General features: G+C 34.2%; 1 protein-coding gene across 1 annotated transcript; it reads left to right on the top strand.

Annotated features, from left to right (window-relative positions):
• Positions 1–2965: 2965 nt before the first annotated feature.
• Positions 2966–21089, top strand: LOC129804740 (uncharacterized). The gene is made up of 3 exons (XM_055852302.1): positions 2966–4540; positions 20022–20445; positions 20510–21089. The coding sequence occupies exons 1-3, from the start codon at positions 3245–3247 to the stop codon at positions 20674–20676; spliced, it is 1887 nt and encodes a 628-aa protein (XP_055708277.1). The 5' UTR covers positions 2966–3244; the 3' UTR covers positions 20677–21089.
• The last annotated feature ends 637 nt before the right edge of the window (positions 21090–21726 follow it).

Below are 21726 nucleotides of genomic sequence, written 5' to 3'. Positions count from 1 at the left end.
AAATATTACATTTGAAACATAAGACTTTGGCGCCTGCATGCAACTATGCCTAAATTTGGTACATTTACCCTTATTTTTGATGAAAATTGCTTCTAGTGTGTAGACGCCATTTTATAAATAAATCAAAAACAAAGAATCTCAGAAATGATTCCATAATACAAACAATGAATGGTACTACGGAGTACTAAAAGCTCCTGGAGGTACCGAGTACCTACTACCAGTGCACAATATTTGGTAAATCAACCATACGTAAGACCAGACTACGAAAATTTCCAGAACAAGGATTGGTTCCCTTCAAAAAAATATGTGATAATTTTTCCTGAGCCAAAAAAAAATTGCAAACAAAAGTTGAATATCTTATACAGACAACTCTCAAAGATAAAATCTGAAGAAAAAGATTATCACGATTATCAGGTAGAACCCGGTCTGGAATCCTGATAAGACACCTGAAGACGGCGGAAAACGCGCAAGATAACACAAGGTAAGTCAGTTGATTGCCAGTTAATCAAAATTTGTAAATTTGTTAGTTGATTTACAGTAGATAATCTTTTGTTAGTCAATAAAAAGTTGCTCAGAACTTGAACTGAAGTTCAAGCGATACTCGTTCAACAGTCGATCAAAAGTTGATTATCTGTTAGGTGATCAACAATTAATTTTCGGTTACTCGATCATCAGTAAATTACCTGTTAGTTGGCCAACAGTTAACTGCCTGTGCTAGTCGATCAACAGTTGAATTTCTGTTAAGCGATCAACAGTTGATTAGAAGTTTATTTTCTTGTAATTAAAATAAAATTGATTATTTATTAATCAATATAATTGATTACCTGCTTCCCAACCAAGCGTTTATTAAAAATTTATATTCTGTTAGTCGATCAACAGTTGTTTAGAAGTTGATTTATCAATATACGCAATCAACAGTTGGTTAAAAATTAACTTTCTAATACTCGATCAACAGTTGATTTCCTATTAGTCAGTCAACTGTTGACCATCTAGGAGTCGATCAACAGTTGATTAAAAATCGACCTTTTGTTAGTTGATTAACAATTGACTACCTGCTACTCGATCAACAGTTGAATTTCTGTTACTCGATCAACAGTTGATTTCCTGATAGTCAACTTTTGACCATCTGCTAGTCGATCTACGGTTGATTAAAAATTGCCTTTTGTTAGTTGATCAGCAACTGACGCTGACTACCTGCTAGTCGGTCAACTTTGGATTATCTGCCATGCGATAAACAGTTGATTATCTTCGAGTTGGTCAGCATATTTGATAACCTATTAGTCGATCGACAATTGATTAAAAGTTAATTATCTGATAAATTAATCAACAGTTTCCTTGGAGTTTTAAATATTCTAACACTAATTTAGCTATCAAGATCTTTTGAATGAGTGGGGCAGGCACTGTGCGAATTGTAGATAAATTTGAGGAATATTCTAGAATCCATTCTAACTGGGATATTATCTACACAGCCTCTTGCAAAAATTAAAACGTTAGCAGAATTGCGTACTAATCTATGGACCGTAAGGGCCTTGTCAGACTTGAGGATTAGCCGAGAGACGGCTTAGCGTAATTATATTCGAAATAATGGTTAGACTTCATTTCCATCATTTTCCACTAAGTCGTCTCTCGACTTAAGTCCTGAGTTTGTCAAGGACCTAACATCTCTTTCCGAAAAAAATATAGTTTCACACACGCATAACGTTAACGCTGACCCGATGAAAGAAGTGAAGACCTTTGTGAAGGAGGACACTGATATATATATATATATAAGTAGAAGTAACATTATATCTTTATTTTCTTTTTTTTTATTTAATTATCACGTACAAATTGTTATTTCTATTTAGACAATTTTTTCTACACAGGTATAGCTAGAATTGTTATTGAATTGTAGTCTTCTAATAATGTACCTGATTTTTATATGTATATGGCAATTTGCCGCTGCATTAATAAATAATAATAATATATTAATGAATAACAGTTGATTCAAACTTGATTTTCTGTTAGTCGGTTAAAAGTTGTTTAAAATTTAATTTTCTGGTGCTCAAGTTGTTCAGGAAGTTCATTTCCCGTTAAGCGATCAACGCGATCAACCGATCAACAGTTGACAAAAGTTGTTTACCTTTTTGTAATGCCCAGCGCACAATAACTTTTGTTTGTAAACATATTTTCAAAATTTCCTATGAGTGAGAGCGAGATGACTAGATCTAGATCTCACTCACTCTCATTGTAATATCAAAAACATGTTTACTAAACAAAAGTTATTGTGCGTTGGGCATAATACAATAATTCAAAATATTTTGTATCTTAATTATTGATTTTGTTTATTGTTATCGTTCACGTATCACACATCATCAAGTAAAAGTTCAATTAGTTATATTGAACTTTATCTTCTCTTTCAAATTGGAACAGGTTTAGTTTTCATCAGAAATTCAAAGACCTTTCCATCGAGGTTATTAGGAATGATTCAACGGGACTTTCGTACAAATGTCTGCTTATGTTTTTGATAAGCGGACTTGATTTTGATTAAAAAACTTGATTTTGATTATGAAGGGAAAGGTGGGGGGAAATAAGAGGCATGTTAATCCTTGGGTCAACATATGGGGGGGGTCCCTTGAAAGTTCCAAGTCTCTATCTTGAACCGTTTGACCTCCAGAGCTAGCGACAGACGGACAAACAGCATGACGACATTTTTCAGAAATCGTCTGAAACGCGGAGATTATTTTGAGGAAAGTGGTCTCCGGGGAGTGGAAGCTGGAAATTTAGGGGATGAAAAAATCGAGGGATTATATACTGCACTCTCCGTGGATTTTGAGTAATAAAATGTAGAAGAACTACTTTAGAATCCAAAAAATCCGAATAATCAGATTTTAGAAATTATAATTATTTTGTTTCTACAATTTTGCAAACCACTGTGCGAATACTCATGGGCAGCTGGGTTGTTTATTGATTCTGTCGCCATCTTCCAGGAAGTAGTGCAATTTGATTCGTCACGTTGTTTTGTGTTGTTTTTTTTTCTTCATCAAATTTACAGAAATATCAATAATTATTAATTAAAAGCGATGACAAACAAGAAAATTAAATTTCAATTTACATAAAATAAGTTTCTCATTCGTCCTCCCTATTAATATAAAGTGGAAAATTCGTGAAAAATGACATAAAACACCCAGAATTCTTCAGTGAAAATCTTTCGGCTGAAACTAACCTCAAACTTTGTTTACATTTTGAGAGTTTTCCGAGAGGAAAAATGTCTCAGAAGCGCAAAATTGAGGAATACCACGATCCTGACTACCACAAAAACTCAGAAAAGAAACCAAGAGTCTCGCCGGAGGAGAAAAACGCCAAAATCGTAGAGATAATCAAACGAGAGTTCAAGACAGAATTGGAAGATAGGGAAAAGGAAGTGTTTGAGATTGAGGCTCGTCTGGAGGAAGCCAAGAAGCAGCTGGAAAAGCTAAAATATGCAGCTGTGGCGCATTTCTACAAAAAGGGTGAGATCTCAAAAGTATTCCGGGAGGATAATCTGGAAGAAGAAACTCTCAAAAGAGATCAAATTTCCCTTCATCCGGCCATTAAGAAGTTGGTCGGGAAGACTCTCAAGAAATACAGTGAGTTGGTAACAGATCGGCCAGCCAGGAGAGCAGCTAAAGACGCTGCCTCATTGCTCAAGCTTGTGTCAAAGACGAAGAAGGATGACAAAGTAGTAAAAGATGTACCGGAATCTGCTCCGATGAAAGATAAGGAGGAAGATTCCAAAATCACTCGATTGAATTCTTCCCGAGGAAGGAATCAGGGGAAGCACTTGATTGTCGTTGGGAATACATCAAAATACATTGGGGAGAACAAACTGAATTCCTTAGTGTCACACAAGTGGCTGGTTTATGTCCAGGCGAGGAGTCAGCAGCCGCTGGAGAAGCTCGTGGAGAAGATTCGATTCTTCCTGCATCCTACTTACAAGCCGAATGACTGCGTAGATGTCCTGAAGGCTCCATTTGAGGTTTCTCGCTTCGGCTGGGGAGAATTTACAATCCGCGTTCAGTTGCACTTCCATCCGGAACTGAGGCAGAAGCCCATTCAAATCTTACACAGAGTCAAACTGGATGAAAGGGAGACGGGCTTGGAGACACTTGGAAGCGAAACTGTGGCAGAATTGTGGCTCAATAGGATGGAAGGGAATGAGGAGATCGAAGAGGAAATGGATAACCAAGGATCTCCTATAAAACTTAAATCCATGGATCCTCCTAACATGCTCAAAGTCCGCCAAGATTTGATTGAAGTTGTTCCTCAAGTGGACTTATCTGCCCACGTTCTCGATCACTGCTACTCCAAGAATCACAATTTTGGAAGGGAAGCCCTCACAGAGCTCTTCAATTCAATCCCTTTCTGCACTGTCCGGGAAGCTGTTGAATTCCTCCTTCGACGTCTTCCTCTGGTTTGTCCGGATTCGACCCGATTCCCAGCAATGCTCTCGAGTTTTGCCTTCATCAGTCCCTCCGAGAAATCTTTCAGGGAACTCCACAGGGCTTCGAGATGCAGCAAAGAGGTAAGTCTTTTTGACTTTTCATCAGACCTTTTTTTTTACTTCAATCACATTTTAATAAAAAGCAAACCCCAAATGAGTTATTTTATATTACAAATATCGAAAGAATAGCAAGTAATCTGTCTATTATTACAAAGAAATTGCACTGAGAGAAATCCGAAAAAGTTAAAATAAGATTCCGGAAATGTTAATTTTACCCTGCAGTATTGATCCGAAATCGGTGTAAATATTACCCTTTTTAGGTGTATTATGGGTTAAAGTTACAAATTTCATGTTAATTTTACCCTTAAAAAGGTGTAAAATTAACATTAAAAAATGTTTATATATTTTTACACCTAAAAAGTGTTAAAGTTATGACGAAAAAAAGTTAATCGCACCCTCTTTTTTTCTCAGTGTGGAAAAAAGTAGATTTTTTACACTAAAAATAAAGCATTTCCTAAAAGAATAGACAATATGCAATTGTGCTAACTAACATCGTTGTTCAAAAGTCTATCTGCAATGTATGGATTTTTTTGCAGATTGCACAATTGCTTATCACAGTCAAAACCTAACAAGGAAAGAATTTTTTTTTGTTCTATCATAGTGTAATCTATAGTGGTGGAATGATAGGGTCCGAGCTGGCACTAAAAGATGACGCCAGTTTGAATCATTCAAACTTGTTCAAAAATTAACGACTTTGTGGCTATCGTACGGCCCCCACTTAAAATAGTTTTGTATATTTTTCTCTGTCGCTCCTATTAGAGAAACCCATTAGACTATCTCAGTATTTTTCATGCCACGCACACAGTGAAACATCATCTGCGCGCGACACTTTTTCTCGCGCTCACTCCAGAGAGTTCACTGGAGTGAGCGAAGAGAGGAGAAAAACACTTCAGGCGCATGCGCAGTTCACGCGCTCAACACACACTGAAATGAAATTCTCTTGCATTGTGCTCGAACTTTTCTATAGTACGGGAGCAGAATATGTAATCCATCGATTTTATGAAACCTTAGAATTTTTGTCTTTTCCACCTAAATCCTAAAAATCAATTTTTTCCAAATAACAATATTTTGATTGTTGTTTTAAATATGGTATTGAATTAAGTGGAATCCTCTAAAACACTCGCAAAGTAATGTGAAGAATAAAATTATCTATCTATCTATTCAGTGTGTAGTTAAACAAAAAACACTATGCAACAAATTTACAACTTTTTTTTACTAACGGTGATCTCACATGGTACATTTGATAGAGTCAAGCCCCCTGATTAAGAATCTGACCTCGGTTTTGCTCCATCACGTGACAATGTTTTTTTATAAATACTTTTATATTTTTTTCTGTTTTGCCTTACAATATCCGTTATATCTCAAGTTCTAGTGAACAGAATTTAAAAAGTGTGAATCCGTTGGAAAGGTCATTAGGCGTGCTTCAATTTTGATTATTGCAAAATACTTTGTAAAACCACTCCTTCAGGGTGTAATATTAGAGTTTCTCTTAGAATTATCAAAAAATTGTCTTAAAGTAAGGTTTTAAAAATTCGTATAAAATAAACTAAACCAAATATTAAAAATTCATTGACACCAGACGATAGGCAACACTTATGACTACAATTTTGTTCATCTAATACATCGCGCTCGGATCACTCTAAATGCCTAATTTATTGTTTTTTGTCATTTTCCAAAAATATGAAATACCTATTTTACAGCTAATTTCCTAAAGATTTCCTAAAGTTGTTAAGATTCTTCTTTAGATCGATAGAGGACCATCAACATAATTTTCATCAACATTCAGCGGCTTGAAGAAACCCCTACACTCATTTTGAAATGCTTTTTTTATGTTTTGTAGAAAACATATCAGCAAAAATTTCATAAATACATTTCAATGACTTTAGATCAAACTTTAATTTAAAATTAACCTCTACTAGAAATCGTATTATATGTATTGAAATAAATAGGAACAAAAATTGACTACTTTAAAGAAAAATTGGGAGCTTTCTAACGAGGGTTCACTGGGAATGTAAATGACAATCATGTCAATGATTTCCCGATCGATTTAAAGAAAAATCACAACATTCATGTATGATTTACATTAGTTATAAAAAAATATTTTTTCAAAAATTTTTATGAAATTTGCTCTAAAATAGGTAGGGTAAAGGCTCTTAATTTTGTCCAGTTTCCTATTTTGGATACTTTGCGGATAAAATTGGACACTAAAAATTATTTGATTAAAATTGTGGATTTTTATTCTAATATTTGATGAATAATGAATTCTATCTAAATATTTGTTCTTTTTGGAAGAGTTTAACATAAAATACGTTAAATTTTGAATATGATTTGGGTTGAAATTGTTTTGTTGAAAATTCAGTGTGAGCAATTGCTTACAATAAATATGACAGAAATTTGTGTTTACTTCAGTCTCATTTAGTTTTGGTGAAGTACTAACAAAGTATCTTCGCTTTTATTGAGTGATATTATTGAATATTCATTGAATATTGTGTTGATTCACGTTAATGATGATTTTTGCATTTGATCTGAAGTGAGATATGCTTTGTAAATTAGATTTTTCGTGTGAAAAATGGGAAATTTTCTAAGACATTCACAAGTGAGGTGATACTCCTTATTTTGCACAGGTGTTTTTCTCTCGAAATTTCGTGAAGTTTTAGCTTTTGTGATGACTAGGATGGACAAATGCCTGGAGAAACAAAGGAACATCTCTACGAACGAGATGTAGTGAGAAAAGCCTTGAAAAGCTCCCGGAAAGGTCACTAAATGAGCGAATGCGCACATACTTGGAGTATCGAAGTCAACTCAATTTAATGAATGATATGGAAAGTTTCCGGGCTTCTTGTGACATTATACGTTCCCCTTACATGAACAGAAAGAGGACTTGGTAAAATTGGTTCATGAAATGAAGAACAATGGGCATCCTGTTAAGGCGGATTAGCTGCCCAAATTTAGAGCCAAGTTCTCAAAAGTAATAATCAAGTTGTCCAAAATTAAAGTCAATTTCACCTCTATGTATCAAGTCATTTTTAAACGTATCAAGACTAATTTTAGTAAAAAAAAGACAATAAACTCTTTCCAAGTTTCTAAACAACCCTTTTGAAAAGTTAGTAACAAAAATGGTCAATTAGTATTGAAAATATCGCACTTCAAACTTGGAACATCATCGGTGTTTAAAAGCAGACTGTCCCAATTAACGAGCCTTTACCCTACTTCATAATTTTAGATAATGACAAAAACCAACAAATGAGGCATTTAGAGTGATCCGAGCGCGATGTATTAGATGAACAAAATTGTAGTCATAAATGTTGCCTATCGTCTGGCGTCAATGAATTTTTAATGTTTTGTTTAGTTTATTTTATAAAAATTTTTAAAATCTCACTTTAAGACCATTTTTTTTGGTAAATTTTAAAGAAAATCTAATTTTACACCCTGAAGGAGTGGTTTTACGAAGTTTTTTGTAATAATAAAAATTAAATGACCTTTCCAACGGACCCACACTTTTAAATTCGAAACTATTGTATCATACTTACGCATTGAATACCTTCTATTTAACGCTACTTTTAAGTTATTTACAGTAAAATTGTGGGCTAAAAACTCGATAATCGAGCAGGCTGATTTTCAGTTTTTTTCTTGTAACTTTTCCAGGAATATCTTGATCAATATAAAATTTTGTGGGAATGTAGATCTAAGGTTTCTGCATCCAATGATACCATCTTTTTATACTACTGTAAGTAGACTTACCATAGTCTTCATCGGAGCCGACGATATCGTATATCGTATGCTTTTGAACATTTGATATGTTCCACTTTCAGTTACAGAGTATTAACATTCAAATGTTAATATTCTATAATATTTGTGTTTTCAATTGTGGAAGTCATAGTAGGCTCGTTCTGAGGTTCTATAATGAGATCTTTATGATCTTTTAGTTGGGGAGGTTCTCATGGTGATTTGAGATCTCCAAAAGTTCTCGGATCGCCATGGGTATCCTCCCAACTAAAAGATCATAGAGATCTCATTATCTCTGAACAAGCCCACTATGAATGTCATAATTAAAAACACGAATATTATAAATATTAACATTTGAATGTTAATATTCTATTATTTGTGTTTTTAATTCTGGTAATCATAGTAGGCTTATTCTGCGATTTTCTAATGGGATTTCTTGTCATTTTTTAATTGGGACGGTTCTTATGCTGATTTGAGAACTGGAGAATTTTTCGGATGGCTAATGCAATCTTCCCAACTAAAAAATTACAAAAATCCCATTAGAAAATCATGAAATAATCCTACTATAATTCCCGCGATTTAAAACGCAAATATTATAGGATATAAACTATAAACATTTAAATCTTACTGAATACACTTACGGCTTAAGCCGACAGACGGCTTGACGTAATTATAATTAAAATAAATGATTAGATCAGATTGGAAGTGACCGTTCTATCCGGACGGTAACGTTATATACACTGAAAATGTCACTGGGAAGCTGCAGCATTTGCGCGTTGAGTGACACATAACCTCATTTAAAGTGCGTAATTGTTTTAACTCCGGGTAAAACATATTTTTTAGATGTAAGGTACGTTAGGATGAAGAAAAATAAGTGCAGAAACCAGGTTCTTGTGTGCCAGATGTAAAAAAAAAATTTGATATTGAGACATGATTTCGACGATGCCCGGAAAAGTGGATGAAGAGACTGCCGCAGGAGCTTCATCATACAAAAAATAGGTTTTAGAGGATGTACTGAATGTAGTGTCTTTCATCCCAGAGAAGATCAAACAAGGCGTCCAGGTGTAGCGGTAGTTAAAATTTTCCAATCTACCGCAAAATATTTGTGGCTAAGGAACTCTCCACTTTAGATAAGAAAACACAACCTGCCTGAGGGACAAGGATCTACTGGTGTTCGTTTCTCACAGAGACATCTTAGAAACTTGAGGGTACCCTGTCCGTATTCCACAATAGGAGATTTCGGAAGTTGCCGGGAAGTTATTATCACGGGAAGGTCTCGAACCGTGCAGCGTTCGCTCCATATAAAACTTTGAATCTGAGCTAATTTGGGTACGACAAATTCAATGGTAGAAAATCTTTATTTTGGCTCTAGAAGCCAGATGGTTGGAAATAGCGACTTTGGGTCTTCAGGTGAATGAAACCCCCATAAGTTAACCTTGGGAATTTAAATATGACCTTCATTTTTCCCCCACCCCTCAAAAACTTATTTTTAAAAAATATGTTGTTTTTTGGATTATCTCGAAAACTACTTTTACGATAGTTTTCATTGTCAGATATGTTTTCGACATTGTTCAGAAAGATATTTCGTCCATACTTACTGTACTAATGACCTTGAAACATTTATGAAAATGTACTCGATATTCTTTTAACGACTGATGATTAATATTTCTTAAATAAGTTGTTATATCAGACAACATTGGCAGAAAACGCAGATTTCATCATAGAGTGCCCAAAACGCGCACAGCACGAAAACGGGTAAGAATGTGCTTAAAATCACGCACTGCTGAATCATAAAAACGGTAAATGCGCTTAATATCACGCACCGCTTAATCATAAATGCGTTTTAAATCACGAGCAGGTGAATCATAAAAAGTTTAAAAATGCGCTTTTTGATGCTCAATCTTAAGCATATTGTAATTGATCTGTGCGTGATTTCAAGCGCATTTACCGTTTTATGATCGAGCTGTGTGTGATTTTGAACGCATTTCCCGTTTTTTTTTATTGAACTGCGCATGATTTTAAGTGCATGTACCGTTTTATGATCGAGCTGTGCGTGTTTTTAGGCGCATTCTTAACCGTTTTACGAATAAGTTGTGCGTAATTTTTAGCGCATTCTGTACCGTTTGATAAAACGAGAGTATGCGTATTTTGTAGGTACTGATATGACATTGAAAAATTGCCGGGACCCAGGACGATAAACACTGGGAGTCCTTGTAAAAAAAATCCGAAAAATCGCTGTTTTGACAACGAATTACGCAAAAACTACTAAAGTGATCTTTATGAAGTTCGGTATAGGGCCAGTGTATGACTTAAACTTTTTATTTGTTCACACCACCCCCTCTCTCCGCCCTTCGTTCTGGTAGGTCTCATACAAAATGTGAGCACATTGATCTACATCTTCTTCATGAGAAAAGATAGAAAGCTAAAATTCGGCATGGGAACAAAGCTTATGAAAGACTTTTATGCATACCAATCTCCCCTCTGTTCCCCTTTCTGGTAGCCCTCAGACAAAATTAAACCAGTTTATTTTATAACACCTTTCTAAGAGGAGGCAGAAAGCTGTAATTCGACTAGATGTCTATAAATGCATATAAAATCTAGAAAATTATTTTTAACGTGATTAGTTATTCATTTTTTCATTATTTTTCAAATCAACTATATTTCTTCTCAGAATGGAGGAGAGGGTAAACATGCATGGCTGAAAAGTCTTCTATAAGCTTTGTTCCCTTGTAAAATTTCAACTTTCTAACTCCTCTTAGAAGGGAGTTATGAGGTAAAGGGCCCCCATTTTATATGTGGGCTATCAGAATGGGTGGTGGAGTGAGGGAGCGGTATGTATGAATAAAAAGTTTAAGTCATACATTGACCCTATACCGAATTTCATCAAGATCACTTTAGCAGTTAGAGACAGTCTCTAATGTGTGTGAGTCAATTTTATAAGGAGACAAATTGGAATTTATTCATCGTGTTTGGTATTTGTTATTTATTTATTTAGCATCTCAGTTTTTTTTTTTTTTAGAAATGGTTCTTGGTCATAATAAGCCGAAGGGCTTTAGACCTTTAGGGGAAAAAAAACTTTAGCAGTTTGTTGTTGTATAATTCGTAATCAAAACATTTCGGAAGGATAAAGACCTTTTTTAACAAGGACTCCCAGCGTTTACCGTTCTGGGTCCCGACATTTTTCTTAACCCTCTAACGGTTAAGTGTCACTTCAGGGTAGCCCCAAAAAATCGCATTTACAGCGACAATAAAGGTTTAATTTATTCGAAATTGATATAGAATTCTCTATAATAGTCTTGCTAACATATATTCAAGGTTTGACTTAATTTTGACTGTTCGTTTAGTTGCTATCCAAAGTTTTGTGTGACAGGTCAGAGAAAAAGTAGGATTTTTTTGTGGAAAAAATCTAATTTCCAAAATCAAGAAAAAAACCTGTTTAAAAGTAATCTGACTAAAATAAATTTATTTTTTACTGAAAGATATATCGTTCTACTTTATGTATTTTATTTAAAACATTTGAAAAAAGTACGAATATGAATTTTAGAAGCAAGAAGAGTTTCAAAATTTTTTCATATTTTCGCATTTTTCGCCTAAACTAAAAGAGATAATGAAGAACGGATGGTATTTTTGAGTTTACTGAACCGAAATTTGTCTAGAAAATAATATCACACCACATTATTTTGCGTATTTAAAAGCTAGACGTTAGAGGGTTAACCTTATATAAATTTCTTCAAAATGAGCCTATTCTCATTTTTGTATGAAGATCAACCAACGCTACTTCATCCTTCTAAGAAATAGTTTTTATGTTCTAGAACTGTTCCTCCATGGTTTAGAACATTGGTCTCAGAACAAAAATTGTTACCTATACTAATGTCTATCCAATGACATAGGTCTCGTTCATGGCGATTCTGGAACCGGATTTGACCATTCTCCTTTACGAACATTGTTTGTGTGCTTACGAACATTTACGAACAAATGTTAGTAAAAGTGCAAAAAATGTTCGTCAAATGATCATGTTACGAACAATGTTTGTGCAAAAAGTATAAACTTTTACGAACTTGTTTGTGGGTTATACGATTTACGAGCATTTCGTAACTCCCTTATAGAAATTTACAAACATATACGAACATTTTTACAAAATATTTTTTTCTGTGTGAGTGATAATAACTTCCCGACGACTTCCGAAATCTCCTATTGTTGAATACGGACAGGGTAGGGGAGACTGGGGTAAAAAGTCACAAAACGGATATTTTATTTTTTTAAAAGCTACTCAAGCGCTTCAGAAATTTCTAATTAGCACAGTTTTATAGGAAATTTACCGCTCTACAACTTTGTGGAAGTAATTTTTCCTCTATTTTGTAAGGAAATACGTTTATTGAGCCGATTTCTAAAAGGTGATTTTGTGACCATTCTCAAAAATGCTGGAGCAAATAGTATCAGGCATGGGGTAAAATTATCACATTTTGGCCCTTTATTACGGGCTCCCATAACATTAAAAAATGCCTAGATGACATATTTTCATAGGATGTTTATTTCTCTACACCTTTGTGCAACAGAGTTTTTCCTATCTGAACGAGAAAAGCATTTTTAAAGTTATTTTCCAAAGGCTTTTTTTGGCAAGAAAATTCTATTTAACCATTCTGAAAAGGCGAAAATGGCGAATTGGGCGAGATGCATTTGACGAAATCTGCCGAAGAGTTGCCGAGTAAACGTCACTTAAGTTCAAAATAAAAACAAATTAGAAAAAGGAAGAAGTGCTAGCGCAAAATAGAGTTTTTTTCATTGAGTGGCATAATTTAACTATGTGTGTCCATTCAGTAGTGCTATATAATATAGTTGATGCCTATAAACGGAGGAATGCAGATTCTCAACGTGTCATCGCAATCTTTTTAGGTTCCATGGGGTATCCGGGCTGTTCAATTGCTTCTGTGTCTCACAAAAAAATGAGCACGATGATCAAGTGGAGAACCAGGCAAAACTTCTCAATCGGGGAGTAATTCAGAGAACATCGATGGTTGATGGGCTAAGGGGAATGAGGTAACGAATCACAGTTCTGTGATTCATGAGTATTATTCCAATAAAACTGCAAATTGTTTGACCCATGCAAAATAAACAACAAGCGGCGACACATGGCAATGAATGACGTTTCTTTTCGCCGTGAGACATCAGGAATTGCTTCGGTTTTTGTTACTTTCTGCCCCATACCTTTTGATACTTTTTACCCCAAGTGGTCATTTTTAAGAAAAATATTTCTGGAGAGAAGAATATTTGGAAAAAGCTAAAACGGATAGTGGATTCGTACTCAGGGAATCCAAATCATTTAGGAAATATTCGCCAGTGCATCAATTTTGGAAATTAAGTAGGTAAAAATTGATATCTCTTGGAATAAAAATATTTCAAAAACAGGCCTAAAAATTTCAATATTTTTTATTTTCTAAATCCCCTGTTCGAATTCTAAGAAACTTACGACATTGAAGAAGGTCCATGGAAGCTATCTAAGGAAAAAATTTGAAGCCGCTATCTCTTTTATCTTGGAAGATATTGAATTATGAAATTTTCGACTTGTGACTTTTTACCCCAGTCTTCCCTACCCTCAAGTTTCTAAGATGTCTCTGTGAGAAACGAACACCAGTAGATCCTTATCCCTCAGGCAGGTTGTGTTTTCTTATTTAAAGTGGAGAGTTCCTTAGCCACAAATATTTTGCGGTAGATTGGAAAATTTTAACTACCGCTACACCTGGACGCCTTGTTTGATCTTCTCCGGGATGAAAGACACTACATTCAGTACATCCTCTAAAACCTATTTTTTGTATGATGAAGCTCCTGCAGCAGTCTCTTCATCCACTTTTCCGGGCATCGTAGAAATCATGTCTCAATATCAAATTTTTTTTTTACATCTGGCACACAAGAACCTGGTTTCTGCACTTATTTTTCTTCATCCTAATGACCAGCGCACAATAACTTTTGTTTTTAAACATGTTTTCAAAATTTCCCATGAGAATGAGCGAGATGACTAGATTTAGATCTCACTCACCCTCATTGAAATGTCAAAAACAAGTTTACTAAACAAAAGTTATTGTGCGTTGGGCATAACGTACCTTACATAAAAAAATATGTTTTACCCGGAGTTAAAACTATTACACACTTTAATTGAGGTTAAGTGTATCCGGGGCCTTAGACTCTACTGAGCTCTGAGCTAAAATAAAAGCCGAAGTGAATTTGGTGGTGCCAGTTGGGATTCTTTGAAATGTCGCGAAAATACGTAGAGAAAATGAGAGGTTTTTAATGTGAAAATTGCTTAATTCCTTAAAAGTTAAGTCGTTTTCACTAAAAATCCTTTTTTGATTGCAGTTAGAGGAAAGTCAATTTTTCTCATATTTCTCAAAGCAAAAATTCTATTTTGTGCACTACAACTAATACTATTAACTATTTTCTATTAACCTCGATTAACAAAATGGAATTTCAGCTTCGGGAAATAAGAGAAAAATTGAAGCATTCAAAGGCTGCCGCATTCAAAGGCAGACCACTTTCCCTTATTTGGATTAATTGTGAATAATTGTTGATATTACAACAAAAACATTAGGAAGAAATTTTGAACTGGAAGGCTCATATTCTTCTTAGGTATCTCAAAATTCAGGATAGTTTAAGAAAAACCCTTTTGTACAACACTGGCACTGCTTTGATTAATAAGGAATGCAAAAGTACGTATTTCGAGAAGGCGCAAGACGAGCTAATAAGCAAAAATTAGAGAAGAAAATATTTTGTCGCATTTCAGAGATATTTTGCAACTGCACCGCCGCCAAACGTTTATCAAGTGCGTTATTTGTGTTTCTATCTCTACCTCGAGTTAAATTGCGCGCGGTTTAGGAAGCTTGCCATTTGAAATGATTTACTTTAAATTTCTTCATATTTTCGCAAGATTCAAGTAAAAGGTTGTTTAGTGGACAGCTATCCGTCTTCCGACAAAGATATAAAGAACACAATTTATTTTTATTAAAGTTTTTCTTTCTATTATGTCTATTTGGCGCAAATTTTGGTGCAATTTTCATTAGAACTATCAACACAAAATTTCCGCAACTACACTACTTTTAACCGGCACAGGTCTGCTTTACATAAACAAAATAAATTTAGCAATTGTCACAGCGCAAAATAAGGGAATGAAAAGTAAAGGAAAAATAAATGGAGCTTTTGTAAGAGTATTCGGTATGAGCATAGAGCATAGCATCTCCAAAATATAAACCGTTTCTATGGTTTTAATTTGTGAAGCATTACATGTCTAAACTGTTTTTTTTTAATTGCATTGGGATTTTGGATGTTTTCGTGTCGTGAAGATTTAGGCCGTGAGTGTCGTGTTGCTGTCACTTGTGTGTAGGCGCCTACATATCTACTTTGCTTAAAATTTTTATAATTTTGTTTTCTTTTCATAACTTGTTAATGAAAAAATTCTAATAATACAAAAAATGCCACGTAAACTAAGAAAAATACTGTTTAAAATTAGACAATTGTTTTGCTCTCTTCAATGTCTTTGTTATTCATTGCAATCTACAAAAATATTCACCTAGTACACAATAAATGTTTTTTAATATAGTGGAAAAAGAATTTGTCGCTAATGAGTGGCAACAAACCAAGAATTTTCAAATAAGTTGCAGTACAGAAATTTTTACTATGAAATATTTTACGAAACTATACGATCTATTATTACAGTGTTTATATAATAGTTGATAATAATATAAAAGAAATCGCATATAATTACTAATAATTTATTTTATTTATTTTTGAAAAGCAAATTGTATCATGTTTTACTGCTACACATTGCGAATCATAGCATTCATAGCGTTGTCTGCCTTTACTGGCAATGCACACTCTTCAGAATTTCAGTGTGTGTGTTGAGCGTGTGAACTGCGCATGCGCCTGAAGTGTTTTTCTCCTCTCTTCGCTCACTCCAGTGAACTCTCTGGAGTGAGCGCGAGAAAAAGTGTCGCGCGCAGATGATGTTTCACTGTGTGCGTGGCATGAAAAATACTGAGATAGTCTAATGGGTTTCTCTAATAGGAGCGACAGAGAAAAATATACAAAACTATTTTAAGTGGGGGCCGTACGATAGCCACAAAGTCGTTAATTTTTGAACAAGTTTGAATGATTCAAACTGGCGTCATCTCTTAGTGCCAGCTCGCACAACCCTCATTCCACCACTATAGGTTACACTATGGTTCTATTGACTCCGTGTAGAGCAACATTTTATTGTCATTTAAAATTTATTCCAAAATTTATCTACCGAATGTGTTTTCTTTTTATCAACATTATTGTGCTCTCATGGATCTCTGCAAAGTCTACAAACGGTTCCTCCTAAAAGTGTTACGTTAATCTCAAAGTGAAATATTTGGGAAAAAACGATCTCTGATATAACAAGGGATACAAAGCTTAAGGATCACATGAAAATAAGCATGGAAAAAGGAAATTGGCACCAGATATGTGACAGGAATTTATAAAATTGTTCTGGCCATATTGAAAAAAAAAGATGTGGCAATTAAAAAGTTCTAAATGATTATATTAAAAGAATACTCAATCATTTATTTCTGACTTCATTTTGTTTAGATTTTTATCCATTATCAATTTCTGCACAAAGTCTCATCATCTTTTTTCTTTTGAAAATTCATATGAAAATTTCATTTTCCTTCTCCGTTAGCTGTTATTATATTACATTCAAGCTTTCCTGTACTTTATGCGTCGATTTTGGACCCATGATACGGGACGAGATCTCTTTTTTACACGATATGTCAAGATTCTCTAAAATAAAAATACTGAAAAAGATCAGAAACAACAGAATGTGATTAGAAATTTAAGAAAAAAAACGCCTAAATTAGCTTATAGAGGTGCGATTCCTTCATTGCAAATTTGGATTGTGGCAAACCCGAACGATATTTATACATAAATAATGCAAATTTCGTTTAATAATTCTTAAAGTGTATGAAACATATCGTTATTAATGAGGAAAATTGGATGAGAAATGCATAAAAGTGTCTGAAAATCATTAAAGTCGATTATCTCGGAAACTATGTGAGATAAAGGACTCAACTTTACATCTGTTTAGAACCTCTGTCAGCGACCCGTGAGAACCCGCGAAGTTATTCATTACCCACGAAAAATACGTGCTCAGAAAAAATCCGCAAAAAACACACGACCCGCGAAAATCCGCGAAAAAATTCGTGACACGCGAAAATCTACGAAAAGATGCGCGCCCCACGAAAAGCCGCGAAAAAATATACGACCCGCGAAAATTCGCGAAAAATCGCGTCCCACAAAAATCCGCGAAAAAATACGCGCCCCGCGAAAACCCACAAAAAATTCGCACTCCGCGAAAATCCGCGACTCAAGTCAGGAAACATCGAGGGAGAAGTGCGACCAACTGTTGGAAAGGTCTCAATTTCAGCTACAACATACTAAAATATAAAGAAAAAGCATCGTCTAGTTTTTGAAATATTCGAAATCTAAATTTCGAAAATAGATTTTTCGATGCGATAGGGGTTGAATTATAGACCACTTGTCGATATCTCTTTCTGTGCTGTCTATAGAAGCGTTTGTACTCCGGACGGGACGACCGTCCATGAAAATCAATTTTTATGCCTCCGGCACACCTCTTAGATCGATAAAATTTTCATGAAATCGAAATTTCCCTTTCTTTCTCAAAAGATTTTCATAATTCTATCCCACTCTGTTGGACTTAAAACACTATGCAACACGATTCTTGGCACACAGATCTCACATGGTACGTTTGGTAGAGTCGACGAGTCTCCTGATCAAGAATCTGGGGTGATATGATAACTTATTTTCGATACTATCGACTGTCGATTCTGAAAATTTGAAATAATAACTGCTCTTCCTGCAACTAATACAGTTGTTTATTTATGTCTCATTCTTTAAAGAATGTTGCACTGATTGGTCCAATAATCCGTTAAAAGTCGATATTCACTTAATCTAACAGATATAGATTTATCGATACTATCGATTCGATAGTGTTGAAAAATTATCATTCCACCCCTGTTCTTGGTTTTGCTCCTATACGTCACAATTTTCTTTAATTAATTTTTTTGTTTGTTTTTGTTGTTTTGTCTCATATTATAAATTATTCCTCCGGTTCTAATGTACAGAACTTAATAAATGTACATCCGTTGGAAAGGTAAGTAGTTGTGCTTCAACTTGAAAATGATGTGATATTTAAAAAACAAACCTTGGTGTCAGAAAAACAAAATGTAACTAAAATTTCTCAAAAATGGCATATGAAAGCAACTTTTGAAAAATCATATAAACTAAACTAAACTAAATATTAATGTACTCTCTTCAGCACACAATAGATTCCACATAGCACTACATTTTTGCCATAGAAGACATCCTGCTCCAATACCTCTAAATGCCTTATTTTTTTATTTGTCATTTCCAAATTTGACAAACCTTTGACAAAGAATTTGTATAAGTTTGTCAGTGTTGATAATGTCTAATTGAACATCTTTTTGACAAAATTTTCAGAATGTATTTACGCAGTACACTAAATGACATTTGCATAAATTTAAATAAGAATAAGAATAAGAATGGGAATAAGACTCATTCGAAATTTCGACACTTTAGGATCTTCTGAGATCCATTCTAGATTTTGACTTTTTCGGATTCTGGCTTTCGGGATTTTGAACCATTTTGGAATTAAGACCTTTTCGGGATTTGACATTTCTGGGATTTTGACGACCTTTTCGGAATTTCGACTTTTCGAGATCCATTCGGGAGGCACTCAATAATGGGTCAAGTGGTAGAGCACTCGCTCTATAATGCTAGTGTCCCGGGTTCGAATCTCCTTTAGGTCACCAGGAATTTTTCTGGCGTTAAAGGTGTTCGAATTGCATCCAGGAGCTTCACTGCACTTGCATGGGATTGACAACCTCATCCTGTACAAGAAAAAATAATAATGCATGTCTAGAAATCCCTTTGCGGGAAGGCCTTGTTCCTTCATGGAATATTGTTCCAGCATTATTATTATTATTAATCTCTAGCGTGTTCAAAAACTAAAAATTCATGGAAATTTGATGAACAAAAGAAGTGGCCGAAATTTCAATCTGGCCGAAGTTTAGTACAGTTACCTTACGAATTGATTTTTTGTTTCTCTGTTGTCAGGAGTATTTGTAGCATTTTTAGAGCCTTATGTCCAACGCACAATAACTTTTGTTTTGTAAACATGTTTTTGACATTTCAATGAGAATGAATGAAACAGAGATCTAGTTATCTCGTTTTCTCTCATAGGAAACTTTGAAAACATATTTGCAAACAAAAGTTATTGTGCGTTGAGCATTATCGTGTAGTTTATTGTTATTGTTTTCTCTAATACGATTTCAATACATTTTAAAATTTTAATTAATTACCATGTTGACATTATTTGTATGCAATCGGACACAAAGTTTCTAGCTGTTTGGGAATTTTTTCAGGACTTCACAGCATCTCGTTTGTAGAAATGTTGGCTTTTTGGTTTCTATAGCATTATACCACCTTTAGCAATAAAACTAAATATTTATGGGCTTTGAAAAACATAATTGTGTCCGATATTAAGCTGTCCGAAATTTGGTACACTTGCCCTGTAACATTTTTTTCTATATCTTCGTTGGCAAATAAATGCCCTTTTGCAAATGACATGAAAATTGGGATCTCTGAAACGAGCTTTAAATTCAAACGTCAAAATTTACTGACTTTTTAGTTTTTTTTTGAGTATCTTAAGATTCTTGTATTTTTTTTGTAGTGGTTTCGAGCGAAATTCATTAATCTACTACTGCGTAAACATGCAAAATTGAGAGATTTACCAATGTGGTCAACTAAAGAAATTGTAATATTTGCCCGGAAGCATTTCTACATTCCCTCAATTTGCCGTGAGTCCAGTAAGAATCTCAAAGCTTTCCTCAAGGAAGAGATTAAATGGGAGAAATTCTCTGAAGATACCACAACAACCAGCGCCGAAATATCCAAATGGATCTCTGAGAATCATAGCCCAATTAGAAAAATTCCAGCGAATGAAGAGGAGGAAATTATTGATGTAGAAGAGATTTCTGGACGATCTGAGAAGTCAAGGATGTTCTGTGATTCCACCAAAGCAAATAAGACGGTTCTGTGGAATCTTGAGGAAATTCTTGGGAGTAATATAAGAAAAAAGACTGAAGATGTTAAAGGTAAATAATTCATATTTTAATAAATCAGTGGGAGAGTCAATAGCTAAATTAATCTTTTTTTTAGATGCTCTGCAAGTGGCTCTGAAGATTTTTCTGGAGGATATCTTGAGGAGAAGTGCTGCAAATGTGATGGACGATTTACCGATTCAGCCAATGCATGTGAAGTCAGCTCTAGCAAGTCGGAAAGAGTTTGACTTCCTCACGAATCATAGTTTGGGCAAGATTTCGTAAGTTTACCTTTATTTAGATTTTTTTTTAATTTCTCACTAGAAAAATAAAATTCAAAAGCTCTGATTTAAATGTAAATCTTGTTTCTCACTTCAAAATAATTTTTTTTTTTTAAATCTTGAAAAATTTTCAAGAAAGGAACTTCTCTCCAACTAAATGAAGCTTACAATTTTTTCTAGAATTTTGCAAATTTATTATTAGAAAAATATAAATTGTTAATAAAATTGGAAAAAAATATTTTAATAACAAATCAATTCCTTTTCAAAAAAATTAGCTACAATATGAAAAAAAAACCGAAGAATTTTTCTAGTGAACTTCAAAATTATTCCTTTATGTGAATTTACAGGGACAATTTTTTGTATTCCGATATAAAGATTAATAATTAGAAACAATAAATTTTTATAGAAGAAAAAAAATATTCTCAGAATCTTGAATAATCCAAAATTTTATTGTGCGGGATTTTGTGTTTTGGGATTTGGTTTTTTTTTTTGGATTGTAGCCCATTCGAGATTTTGGCTTTCAGGATTTTCGCTTTCGAGATTTTGGCTGTCAGGATTTTGTTTTTGGGAATTTCGGTCCATTTCAGATTTTGGATTCCAGGATTTTGGTACATTCAGGACTTATTCTCTTCAGGATTTTGACATTCAGGATTTTGGTCCATTCGTAATTTTTGCTCTTCGCAAACTTGGCTTTGGAATTTTCAGTTTTAAGATTTTGACTTTAAGTATTTTGGTTTCGGGATTTCGGTCCATTTCAGATTTTGGATTTCAGAATTTTTAGTTCATTCAGGATTTATTCTCTTCAGAATTTTGGTTTTGGGGATTTTCGTTTTCAGAAATTTTATTCGCTTCAGATTTTGGATTTCAGGATTATGGTTCATTCAGAATTTATGCTTTTAACGATTTTGGATTTCAGGATTTTGGTCCATTCGCAATTTTTGCTCTTCGAAATCTTGGCTTTTGGGATTTTTAGTTTCATGATTTTGACTTTAAGAATTTTGCTTTCGGGATTTCAGTTCATTTCAGATTTTGAATTTCAGAATTTTTGGTCCAT

This window comes from Phlebotomus papatasi, chromosome 2 (assembly GCF_024763615.1).
Source record: "Phlebotomus papatasi isolate M1 chromosome 2, Ppap_2.1, whole genome shotgun sequence".
Lineage (NCBI taxonomy): Eukaryota > Metazoa > Arthropoda > Insecta > Diptera > Psychodidae > Phlebotomus > Phlebotomus papatasi.
This window is presented reverse-complemented; position numbering and strand designations above follow the sequence as displayed.

Bases quoted from the DNA above. Each gene is read 5' to 3' on its own strand.
- LOC129804740 (XM_055852302.1), top strand. From the start codon at position 3,245: ATGTCTCAGAAGCGCAAAATTGAGGAATACCACGATCCTGACTACCAC. The intron at 4,541-20,021 runs GTAAGTCTTTTT...TTTTTTTTGTAG, and splicing joins CTTCGAGATGCAGCAAAGAG to TGGTTTCGAGCGAAATTCAT. The intron at 20,446-20,509 runs GTAAATAATTCA...TCTTTTTTTTAG, and splicing joins AAAGACTGAAGATGTTAAAG to ATGCTCTGCAAGTGGCTCTG.